This window comes from Formica exsecta, unplaced genomic scaffold (assembly GCF_003651465.1).
Source record: "Formica exsecta isolate Colony F162 unplaced genomic scaffold, ASM365146v1 scaffold113, whole genome shotgun sequence".
Classification (NCBI taxonomy): Eukaryota; Metazoa; Arthropoda; class Insecta; order Hymenoptera; family Formicidae; genus Formica; species Formica exsecta.
Window position 1 is genome coordinate 170,250 of NW_021848470.1, and position 13,799 is coordinate 184,048.

The following is a 13,799-nucleotide window of genomic DNA, read 5'->3' on the forward strand; positions in this document are numbered from 1 at the left end:
TTCGGGCAAATAAACCTAGGCTAATCGGAGATTCTGTTCTTCTTCTCGCTCTCTCGTTGTTTGGAAACGTAAGCGGACGCCTGCGGTAAACTAGTGACGCAAGTTTAAGCTCGTTTGCCGCGTGTAATTGGATCGTCATGAGAAAGTGTTCAAAGCCTTTCCGAGAGTTTGACGATCCTCTTTTATCTCGATGGATTTTTTGACATCTTTTCAATATCGGAAAAATCTTATTTAAAACGATCATTAAATAATAAATCGGTGGAGTGTGAAACGTTACATTGATAAATCGGCAAGGGAAACGTCAAGAGGGACAGCGCAAGTGGATAACTGCTACCGGGTGGTCAGAGATAAATTGAATTTCGCGACGGATGGTTGCAAGGCCGATGGGGTCGATTATTGCATTGTTGTTACACGTGTTATTCTTATAGCCGCGCACGTGAAACTGATTACAGCAGATGATTATCTCTCCTTGAATATTAATGAAGAACACAATACCTTTTCCCGTAGTGTTTGTATGTTAATAATGCACATGATATATTTTAAAACAATGTATCTACTAACAATATTTATTTAATTAGCTTTGTTTAACTCTTTAACTAAAGTTAAAGTTTACCAGACAGTCTTAATTAAGTGGCTAATTTGATGGAACAAGTATCAACAAAGCTTCTTCATTGAAATAAAAGAGAAATATGTCACTAAGAGATGTGCATTTAGGATAAAGAAATTCTAGTATATCTCTAATATTATAGTATATCTCATCGACTTATGAACTTGAAATATGAATTTCGTATAATAAAGATTCAACGTTAGATCAACTACGCTTCTAAAGAAAAGAAATCGAACAAGGATCTCGTGAACGAACATGTGGTCAACAACCTTCCGCAGCATCTTTTGATCTTTTCATAATTCATACCTGATAGTCCTATTTAAGCTATATATATATATATATATATATATATATAGAGAGAGAGAGAGAGTGAGAGAGAGAGAGATATGCGCTTATATTATACGAGAAAAAAATTTCTTTCCTTGTGTAGAATAGTTTCTTGTTGAACTATTCGAATCATTCGACGATACATTTTCGTTATTTTTTTCTTGCAATAATAAACTATTTCCAAACACCACATTCAGCTTGACTAGAAAAATCTTGATAGAAACCGACATTGCTCGCGCGCAACTGAACGGCACGCGAATTAATCGTGTATGTGTGTTGCTTGTGTGTTTAAAAAGTTTATTTACAGCAAAGATCTGGTTTTCGTATTATCTGAAGTAAAGAATCCACTCTTCCCGTTTATTCATATCAGATAGAGCCGTGTGCTGGCTTTCGTCAAAATAATGTTTCAAGAAAGAAGATAAATTTATTATTTTCTCCCATACAGTTATACGCATGTGATGAAATAAACCTGTTTAAAATATTTATGCCAAACTGAATTAATGAATTTGTAAAAATATGATAACAAAGAGTTCAAAAATTGCTAAAGAGAAGTCTAGAGAAAAGTGAACATTATTTTATACTATTTTAAATTGTTTTATACATATAAAAAATTATTCAAAATTTTGTTCATATGCAAAAAATATTTAAAGTTAATTCAGATCTGAGAGATGCCAATATCATATATCATTGTAATAATTTTCAAGATACAATAAAAATAATATATAACTTAATCGCCAAGATGCACTTTAACATCGAAGTCACTTTCCAAGAAAACACGTCTCAATCGATATCTCTTATTCTAAATAAGACTTGCATTGCATTCGCGATATCTTCAGGAAGACCAAACTTAAATGTGCTCGCGTTCGATAAGAGACAGTCAGTGAAAGCGGAAATGATCAGAAATGCAAGACATACGTTCTAGGTAATCTCAATCGATATATGTATATACATATACAGGGTGTCCCAGAATTAAACCGACAAACTTCAGATGGTTATAAAAGACACCAAAACGAGCCAATTTTTCCAATAAACCCGTGTCTGCAAATAAGCCGTTTTGGCACTAAAAAATCCTGTATATAAAATTCTGATTTTAATGAAACTTTACCTACATGAAGGGAGGGTAAATAGATGAATATAGAAATTTTCAGTTGCGGCCCAAAACGATTCTAAAGCATAAAATTATCCCTCATATGTAGAACGGCTTTTTGTTTTTCACGATATGTCTCGAAAATTATTTGAAATATCAAAAATGTTTTATACAAAAGTTTCATGGTAAAAACACCTTTATTTAACTACATTAGTAAAATTTTGAAAAAATAATTTTTTTCCAAGATTTTTGCCCTTGTTAGTCTTTAATTTTTTTAGTGTCAAAACAGCTCATTTGCGGATACGGGTTTACTGACAAAATTGGCTTGTTTTGGTGCCCTTTATAACCGCCTGAAATTTATCGGTCTAATTCTGGAACACCCTGTATATAGATTCCTGATGTATGTGATGCGTGCAAGCGCGCGTAGATAACGAAATGATTTTATCCATGGTGACCTCGCGGAACGGATCAATGTCGCCGATTGGCGTTTGGTCCAGGAACGAGGAAGACCTTATTTGGTTGCCTGGTAGCCGACAGCACGCGCAGTAACTCGTTGAGTCATCATCGCTCGTCATAAACACAGCCGCTGCATTCGGCTGTGTCTCCTCGCAATGTCCCGAAGGGCCGCGACCGATCGATAAAGCTGCGTACAAGCACGCATGCACGCACGGAATAGAACGGAACGTCGCACAGGACGCCCACGGTCATCTACAGAGAATCTCTGCAAGGTCGTTTGGATGTTGAGGAGACTCGTCGTTCCGTCTATCATCAAGAAGATGCTCGTCGCATCTCTGAATGGACGGGTCTAATCCTAAGGAGCGCGACAGAAGCTGACAGTTTTAAAAAGATCTGAAGTTTTATTGTTCATTATTTTTTCTCTATTTTTTCTAAGTATCTCAATTTTAATTTTTTTTTTTTCCAAAAAATATCAGGAAATAATTTGAGATACAAATTATTTTTTGATAGAGGATATTTTTCTCTCTGAAAAAAGTAGAACTTTATAATTTTTATGCAAATATTATTTTAATAAATTATTTTATTTTAAATTATTTTTATTAATTTTAAATTATTATAATTTAATTCTTTTACTTATAGAGAGAATATAAGTATATTTCATAAGAGAAGCAGCAACTAAATGAACAATGTGTAGTTATCTGTGGGCGCGTATATTTATTCTTCTCATATTTTTTTTTTTTTTTTTTTTTTTTCCTTTTTTTTTCAGGATTTTGCGAAGGTTACGTAATAAATCTCTACGATCGTTGCGCAATTTTTGCAAAATCACTCAATTTTTCGATAGGATCGACATTTTTAGAATGATAGAAATGGAGTTGTCTGAAAAAAAAATGTGGAGAGGTCAATGCAATTCATGAAACTTCATGAATATAATTGTAAGCGTTACTGAGATGAAAGAAGTTATCGCAAACGATAATTGTACCTTTCTATCCTTTAGAATTATACGTTTTATTCGGCAAATGTTCTTTCCCATTATTCATGAGTTTTGAAAATGAATTTATCGACTTAATGAATTAAGAACATCATGTCAAAAGCACGCTGAAAGTCAATAGTTTCATCATCCATGAATTACACGATATTTCGGTAGGTGAACGGTTAATCGAATCGGCTAACTGTATAACGGTGGTTAAAAATAACTAAAGAAGAAGGGCCAATATCTGCTATACACCATGTACGCGCGCGAACAATAACTTTGCCGAGTTATCGCAGTTTTCACATCGTTCGTAAATATCAGGTAGATGTTGCTATATACGCGGAATTTTTCGAATCGAAATAAAATAGAGGGACTGAACGAGATTGAGTCGCGATCAAAGCCGATTGCCAATATTTGAAAATAAAAGGGAGACCGAGACTCACGCGCGACGCCCAATGTCCATGCGACAATAACGCATTCTAGCTCAGTTTCCACGCGCGCTGCGAACATAAATCTTCGAGAGCGTCTTATACACGGAATTTTTGAGTTCGAGAGAAATGCCGGAAAATAGGTCCTAAGATCGAAATCGGCCTGCAGTCAGAAAAAGGGGGGTAGGAGGCGAAGACTCGCACGTCGATGTTCGACAGAACGAAATATCGCCCGACGTATTTCAAACATCTTACGGACACACCATCCACCGGCGATACATACCGACACGTAGAACCGAGATACCGGCGATGCACCAAGAGTTGGAGAGGCTGAAAGACGGAGAAATGTTTCTATACGTGTCGATGCGGGCTACACGATGTTCCCGTGTCGTGCGGACAGGTTATCGTGAATGGAGAATCGCGGGGCCGAGATGCGCCGCATATATATCACGGACTATACTGCTATAAACTTCGATATATACAGCATCACGCGCACACACATATATTTATTTATCTTTTAATCATAAATCTGCCTTCTAGTCTTTTATCTCATTTCAATATTTCATTATGACTTATGGCGCTAAATTATTAACGCTGCGGTTGCAACGAAGAACCCAGCGAGAAAACCGCGCGCGTCTTTCGCGTCTCTCATTGCGATTCGCTTTCGTTCGTAAATGCACATAGCTGTGCTGCATTTTACGCTGCCTACACGCGAGTATTCGCGATCGCTGGCACGGTTGATCGGGACACAATCGCGAAACACTTTCACGGTGGTTTGGCCTTTTGCGATGCCTCTCGTGGGATCTCCGTGGCTCGAGAATCAGTCGGATATCGGGGCGAGCAACCTTGTTTTCGACGTTAACGAATGCCAGTGCCTTTCGATATATTACACCGAGTTAAAACACTGTTGGATTCGCTTATCTGACGGATATTCCAGCAATGAAGCGCGAGACATAAATCTATAGTAGTTTCGCCTCCCAAAAAAATTTTGCCTTTAACGACTCTAAGTGAACGATTAGTGAGACGATTGCAATAATAATATCCTAGATATTAAAATGTTAAATAAGAGTACACAGGCAATTCTTTGTTTGATGCTCCTGAATAAAATGTTTAAATATTAAAAATTGAAATTTGTAGTCTATGATATATTTCAAGCGAATAATTAACGATCTGAATTTAAAAGTCGTCTACGTAAAAAGAGATCAACGAAATTGGACTCAGAAATCTGGCAAACAGGACCTTGGCTAACTCGATTCACACGTTAATCCCGGGCCGCCCTCTTCAAGGCCGTTTGCGCGAAAAACGATCGAGGATATATTCGTAGGCGAGTCCTCTCTCTCTCTATTTCTATGCTTCTCTTCGGTGCACTGTACGGACTGAGTGCAGCAGGAGAAATGACCGTCTGGAGATGCTATCGTACTCTTAACTACAAGTTATACCGCGGGCGTACCCTCTTGTTCGCCACGCGATTCCCCTTTAGGATCCTTTCCAGCTTTCGATAACGATTATCTCGTTTAGGCGTTGTAGCGAGAAACTCCTCTGAGAGATTAAACGGCTGAAAGTGGACCCCCGAGACGAAGCACGCAACCACGATGTGGACTGTAATTTCGGTGTCACGTGACCTAAATAAAATCACACGTGCGATATCGAGGTACCAGTTCCTTCGCTTACAAAAGTCAGTGATTCTCAATCACTTTGTTGTAATCTTAGTTTTCTCAAATTATTTCCCGGAATAACATTTATTATATAAATTCAATTTAAAAAATTTCTTTTTATGGAAATTTCTTCTATGACAGTCAAAAACTATGTTATGTGTGTGAATATATGTGTATGGTGTATAGAAAAATATTAGACATAGAAATATACTACATAATATTAAATATATTATAGAGCTTAGATAGATAATCTAATAATCTGCATACTTAACTATTATCATTAACAATAAGTATAAAAATTTGTGTGACAAAAATATTGAGTTATGTGCGTGCTTAATTCATTTTAGCAGTTTCTGTTAAAAAGAGCTTCTAAAATATTATAATATCCGTAAATTATATATCTCTAATTGGGGGATTCAAATATTGTTTATAATTTTATATTAATTAAATATCTCTCTCTTTCTATATATATATATATATTTAATTGCTGGATTAACGAAACGCACCTAAATGTTAAATATTTAGCGATCGCACTCAAATATCTTGCGATTTCGCGGTTCTAATTTCGTACAAGAGCGATTCGCCAAAATGAGAACGCTGTTGCACGCTTTACGACAGTCGATATATGTAAATCTAATCGTTGTTCGACTTTTAGTTTCGACTTTCTTTCCATCGCGATTCGAAGGATCGAGACACGATTCTTAAGGCGGATGATCTTATATATAATGGCATACATCTCTCTTCTAATCTCATACATCTCGTATCGTATAGACTGACACGTGTTCGATATATCATCTGCGACGCTTATACAAAGAAAGAGAGGGAAGGGGGAAGGAGATGATCCAGATATACCATCTTTTCTTTCACCTCAGTTTTGCCTCAGTTGGAATTTGACAGCATCGAATCTTTTGATTTTAATGTTATAAACTAGGTTGGAGGAATTGAAGAAATTTCGAATCGACGAATCGATAAATCTTACTCTTCAGTTAATTTAATTGACACAATTGAAAATGTCGAGCGAAATAATGCACATTGTGGTAAAAGTAACTCACTCTCGTTCCCGATGCTTGAACGCCTTAATCCTGTTTTTAGACGCTGAAAAGTACGATAATTATCATAGATAGATTATCATAGATAGCACGCCAAGGTGTTTATACGGGACGTCGTCAAAGCATAATTGATTGGCTTTAATTGTCAACCGCACCGCGGATCCTTATAATTCGCTACCTGTGGTGGCATGTTATTTTGCCATCAAGATTTTCTCGACATCATGTCGTTTAATTTTCATGCTACGTTCCGCGAGTACGTTAATTTTAAAGCGCTTTTGCATTGAAGATCTTCGTGAGATGCGCGTTTTAATTGAAGTCAGAAAGTTTTAACGTGCCAAACATCAGAAAAATTACTTGTTCCACATATTAAAGATAAACATCTTTAGACTTTTACTTGTCTATTTATTATATTATTGTGATTTGTAGAAAACTGTTCAAGCAATTATTGAAGAAGCGCTGCTAATACAGTAATACTCTTTCACCGCTCTTATCCTAAGAGAAATATTTAATTAAATTAAAATTCAATTAAAATTTTGTGATATTAATTACGTAATATTCACAAAATTATCTGCTGTGATAATGTATAATAATACATTATTAAGAGGGTATTTGTTATTTGTTTTTTTAAATGTCTTGTTATAATTAAAAAGTTTAATAGATTCTTTTGTTGAGAGATATAAAGATTAACAAAATTAATTGACTAGAGAGATTAATGCAATAATGAAATAACATTTTATTTAAATAATAATTATTAAATTCTTTTTATATTTTTTATAATAAATGTGTATGAGAGAGAAAGAGAGTGTGTGTGTATAGGATCTATACTTTGATTTTTAAGCGGTTTTTGAAAGATCATAAATAACCTTTTAATTTAACGAGTTTGAAAATTTATAGTTTCAATTGCTTTAAGCAGCAATTAGGAGTTGAATTAAATCGTGTTAATTGCAGCTTGACTGGTTTGATATTCAACCTTTTTACGCAATAGAATGTGTGATTGATAGACGGAGTCCGCGTTGCTCGTTGGCTTGGCTGATTATTGGATCGTAATAATCAGAATAGATGAATGGATAGAGAAATGCTAGGCAGACGATTTGAGAAATTATGATGATTTCGAAAACAAGACTCGTTAAAAATCTTTTAATGTGTTTTATTTCGATTAATTATAATCAATTACACACGTTTACATGAAAAAGATATTAATTCCTTACTCTTAATTTATTTTTAAATTTTCAGACTTCAGAAAAATAAATACGCACACGCACAACACACATACTTGTGTTTTTATACATATCACATAGAAAAAATTGTACAATACGTATATATATATATATTTTTTTTTGTCTCTAACTTTTAATTATTAGATTAGAAAGTGTTGTTTTAATTTTATTCATTTCATTTTTCTCGTCACGTAATTATTGTAACTGCGGAAGGAAACGTGTGGTCTGTGGTGTCTTATAAGGAACGTAAATTAGCTAATTATCTATTCATTGAGGTTAACTACTCGTAATTGTGGACCTGGAAATGCAAGTGTCCACAACATATATCAAGTAACCACATTTCCTCGGCATTTAAAACTTATTCAACGTTGAAAATAGCGACTTTTTGCAATTTTTATTATGTGTGATTTGCGCGAAACGGCATATAGTGTTTCTCTCGCAAAGAGAGAATGATTGCTTCGCGACTATAATAATAGTAATAATGATGATAATGAAAATGAGACTCTCGCGGACAACGCCGTGTCAGCGAGAAATGTTTTCTAATTATTATTGTTTATAATTAATAGTTATCTGGCTGTCTGAAGGCCAACTTTTATATCAACGACTTTCCGCCTTTCCCTTTTCGCCGTTTCCGTCGAGACTTTCGCCATTTCCTCACTCTCTCTTTCTCAGAGATCCGGGGATTTTCTCTTGCGATTTCGTGGCGTGTCGCCTTCCAAAGACACGCTCGCGCACGGATGAACGGATCGCGTAATCGTGGCGTTATTAATCGGGAAATCGTTCCGCTCGATGATTAATAACGGAACGGGCGAAACGGTTCAGCGGCAAATCGTGACTACATTAATCGGCTACTTCCTCCTTTCTGAAACAAATGGTAAATGTGGTAATGTTCAATGTCCCGAGATGCACATATCGTAAACGCGCGATGTACGATATCTAATTCTGAAATTTTTCTTAATTGCAGGATAGATTCGTGAAACGACATAAATGTTTAAGAATGTGTGTAATATGTCAAAACATTGATAAAAGCATGAAAGTTTCGTAGACTGCTCTACTATTTCTTCTGAGTATTTGTGCAAAACCTGCACAATATATCAGGTCTACCGGAAAGTTCTGTCCGTTTTTGGAATAAAACAAAATACAAATTTTTATTACCGTCAATAAACTTTATTAAATAATGTAATTGCCATTATTATTAATGATTTCTTGCCAGCGTGAGGGCAATTTGTATATCCCATTTTCGAAAAATGTTTTATCTTTTGATGCGAAAAATTGAACCAGTGCTTGTTTGATATCTTCTTCATTTTTGAATTTTTTGCCCCTCAAAAAATTTTGTAAGGACAAAAACAAGTGATAGTCGGTGGGTGCTAAGTCCGGGGAATATGGTGGATGCGACAGAATTTTCCAGCCTAGTTCTGCAATTTTTTGACGAGTATCCAAAGCAGCATGTGGCCTGGCATTATCATGATGCAGTATGATGTTCTTCCTATTGTACATCGCCGGCCTCTTTTCTTGGACTGCTGTATTTAAATTATCCAGTTGCTGACAATACTTCTCCGAATAATGGCAATTACATTATTTAATAAAGTTTATTGACGGTAATAAAAATTTGTATTTTGTTTTATTCCAAAAACGGACAGAACTTTCCGGTAGACCTAATATTTCCTTAAGTTTGAAAATTATTTAAATTTAAAGTTAGTATTGATTCTCATGGAAAATCGCGAACTGTAGCACTTATTAACAAATTTGACAAGGAAAAAATATTGCCAATGAAATAAAAATTTTCACATATATTAAGAAATCTCTAAATATTTGTGCAATACTTGATTTAGATCCGTTTACTCGTTTAAAAGTTATTTACTAAAAATTGTAGAAAAATAGTATTTCTCTCTGTCTTTCTTTCAGCAAATTATTCGTTTTTTTTTTGTTTCTTGCAGTTAATTTCAGGAGATATTCACGATCAAAAATTTTTGTCATAAATTAGGAAAAATATTAATTACAATCATTTTCTTTTACGATGATGTTAAAAACCATATTATTTTGTGATACTTCAATTCTTTTCATAATCCAGATTTATTTATTTGATTTTTCAAACAATATAAACGTAAAAAATATGTTTTTTTTATTTTGACAGTTTTTTGCTATTGTACAGCCAAAACATCTTTAAGAGCATTTTTATATTTTATATTTCTTTAGTTTTTTTGATGGTTATTGCATTTTATTATATTTATTTACAATATTATGATTATATTATCTTATTCTTGTTTATTATATTTCTAATTATAATGTATTTTCGATATTTTACACCTAGGATTATTATTATTATTTAATTATAATTAATTTTGTCGGAAAGTTCTTTTATTCAACATTTGCATTTTTTAGAATTACATTTGTTAAACATTTTATTTAAAACGCGAAGCAACCGAAAACTTATGTATATTTTTCTTTTCATTAAATATTATATTTCTTATAATATTCTACTTGTTCATATTACATGTCATTGATATTCTCTTATGAGATATTGGATACAATTATATAAAGAATAGTAATACAACATAGAAAGTATAAAATTATACGAAAATGACAGAAACAATTACCATCATCCATTCTTGATTTGGAAATAGAAGGATATCTCTTCAAGCATATTTTCCTCTTTCCGCTCCAATTTGTAGAAACATATTGGTTGTTTCCATTTCGAAATATTGAAACTTAATTAGCCCCGGCTAATTAACCCTATACTTATATCTATTAGCGCCTGCGAATGCGTTTTGCGTTACACGCGAATGCGCCTCGCCGGTGCGCGATTAGCGCGTTTATTGCTTTTTTTTTCCTCGAGAAAAATCGTATCCGCTGAGATGTAATCGCCGACGAAATCCGGTCTGTATTATCGCGGTCGGGATTCCTTCCTTGGGGAGTGCGGAAGCGTTAATTGCCGCATTATATGTATATCGTAAAAATGCATGGTCGACGCCTACCGGCCGCTTCAGTCGTTGCACTCGCAACACAATGTGGAATTACGACCCGTAAAGTGGACACACACCTCTCAGTAATCAGTGCGAACGAGTGCAACGTGTGCTCGAAAAATCTCGTCCGAGACATTCGAAATTGGCGATTTCTCATTGGCCGTACTCGTGCGAAATACGTGTGTGATCACGTTCCCGTAATCTGTGTCGTTTCTTTCACGAAGGCTATCCCTCTTCGATCTAGCCGCCGCTGAATTCGCGATGCGAGATAAGAGACGGATCGGTGAAAGTAATTAAACAGTCCGTTTGGGAGCATCGAATGCATCGTTCGCGGCGAAACTTTTAACCGCTCGTTACAAGAGATCACCGCGAATGATAGGTTGGCGTTTAATCGAGCGAGCGAATTATTGCATGAACGGTCCCGTCTAATCATTTAACCGTCGGAATCCCGTACAGGGTTTTATCCTGGGAATTCTAAGAGTACGTTTACTACTCTTCGCTTAATTTATTTTTCACGTTACAAATTGATTTTTCTTATTAATCCTTTATTTGCATTTCGAAATAAGCGCGTTTAGAAATATTGAATAAGTTCAATAAGGTATTGCAAATATCAAATTATTATACAGGATGTCCCAGATCATTTGGGACAATATTCATGTGCAAAAATAGAGCGGACCAAACTGAGTCGAAAAGACCTCTATAATTTTTTTTTTATAACGCTTAATACAGGAGTTATTATTGAGTAAAGTCTGGCCAATCAGCGCCAACCTTTAGCCGGGCGCACGTTGTTGAGCAGCCAACGTTAATTTAGCACGTTGGCTAAAGGTTGGCGCTGATTGGCCAGACTTTACTCAATAATAACTCCTGTATTAAGCGTTATAAAAAAAAAATTATAGAGGTCTTTTCGACTCTTTGAAATATTTCGATTTATTTTTTTGCAATCTAATTCTTCATATACATCACAAAACAAAGATTTTTTTAAAACTTTTATTGTGAAGATATTTTTTTTTGCGTAAAATCTTTTCTTTTTAAAAAAAGGAAATCTTTACGCAATAAAGACTTAGGTTTGGCTCGTTCTTACTCTATTTTTTTAATAAAAACTTTGTTGCAACTATGTTATCTTGTAATTCGCGAAGGTAACAACTTGTGTATTTTAATTTATGCTTTAAACAACATCTACGAGTTGTGCTTAAAAAAAAAAAAAGAAAAAAAAACGGCCGTGAGTAATCGGAGACCTCTCCGTGTTTTTCTTTCAGGCCGTGAAACTGGAGTCGGTGCATCCAGGAAGGACGCGATATCTTGTCGTCGTCTCCTGCACGGGAAGGCAGGACGAGGAGAGCTGCCTTCTCGGTATCGATTGTCACGCCAGGGCGACAGTCGGTCTCGTGCTTCGAGTTTTGGCCGACACCGCTATCACTCTCGATGGCGACGGGTAAGTCGAGATTGTTTCTCTCTTTTTTTTCATCGCTATTCCTATGCCGTCACATCGCGAAGAATATTATGTTCATGCTATTTTTTGTAATATTCTCACAGCAATTAGCTCATCTCAATGATTACTCGCGCAAATATTCTATTTTTTTCATTTTTATTTATTATTTGTTATATAATTAATTATTCACTGTAACGATATTAAATAAATAGCTTATATTTTTATAAAGGGTGGTTCAGAATTTATTTCAATTTGCTCAAACTATATATATATATATATACGAAACAAATGACAATAGTTTCCTAATTATGTAGGACACTATATATGATTATAGATTTTTTTTTTTATAAGAATCCATTAAATTTTCTTTTTAAGCGTCAGAGTAAAATGTCATTTGAGATACTTGATTAGATTTTATTATAAATTTTCATGATTGTTTATAATATAATATGGAATTTAAATATAAAATAAAACGGCAAAAGGATATTATATTAAGGCAGGATCTAATGTCCACGCACAATAACTGCAGAATGGATAAACATCGTCATTTTATTACGTCATGAATAGTGCGAATATGCATTTGCAAATGCAACAGAACGTAATGTATACCGTATGGTGACCTTCGCATCAAATGTCTTTCTTCTTTGAAATTGCAGACAATTAAATAACAGTTAGATTAACACACAGATCGTACTGTGGGTATATCTCTTAAACTTTTTATTACAATAATATTAATGTGTATATAATTAATGATAAGAAAAAAAATTATTATCCATCTTGTCTACGCTAAAAAAAAGTATTGATAGACATTTAGAATATTCATTTTCTCTTTCTCTCACTTTAATTTTTCATGGACATTCTCTTATGGATATAAAAACGTAGAATAAAAAATCTTATATCAGAAAATAATTATATCAGATATCCTGTTATAAATTATTATTTAGCGCTTTTTCAATATTTAATATTAAACATTTTTTACATCGGATTTTACAGATGAAATTTCTCTTGACACGAAAATCCTGTGAAATTAATAGAGGATAAAGCTTTATTATCTACTTACAGTTTTATGCTTGTATATATTACGCGCGTTTTAGAGTTCTATAATTTTTTACATTAAATACATTCGCAATTATATCTGTTATAAAATTTCTCCATTTTCAATTTTTTATTCTCTTATGGATTTATATAAATGCAGAATATAAACCTGTTGTAATTATACAAGATATTCTGCCATAAATTATTAATTAGTGCGTTTTTAATGTTTAATGTTATAAATATCTTGGATTTAAAAAATGATATTTTTCTTGACGTGGAAACTATATGAAATTAATCGAAGATAAAATTTCATTACTCATTTACATTTTTATACTCTTATATATTATGCGCGCTTTAGAATTTTATATTTTTTTATATTAAATACATTCCCGATTATATTTTCTATAAAATTTATATTAAGTATATAAAAAGAAAAGCTCAATCAAAAAATCAGTGGCTGAATAGAAAGACGATACTTTCGAGACACTGTGTGTAGATCGGACACATTCCGTCTCATTGAAATCTCCGATGATTCAGACATGACGTTGACATTGCGCTGCTTTATATCCGGCAACA

General features: G+C 34.0%; 1 protein-coding gene across 5 annotated transcripts in view; it reads left to right on the forward strand.

The window, feature by feature from the left end:
* The window catches only part of LOC115236899 (protein phosphatase Slingshot), a 167,458-nt gene that overhangs the window by 111,877 nt on the left and 41,782 nt on the right, over positions 1-13,799 (forward strand). For all 5 annotated transcript variants that reach the window (XM_029809638.1, XM_029809658.1, XM_029809631.1 and 2 more), the window contains one exon: positions 12,016-12,191. In XM_029809638.1, coding sequence (XP_029665498.1) covers positions 12,016-12,191 — 176 coding nt within the window. The remainder of the gene's footprint in view (positions 1-12,015; positions 12,192-13,799) is intronic.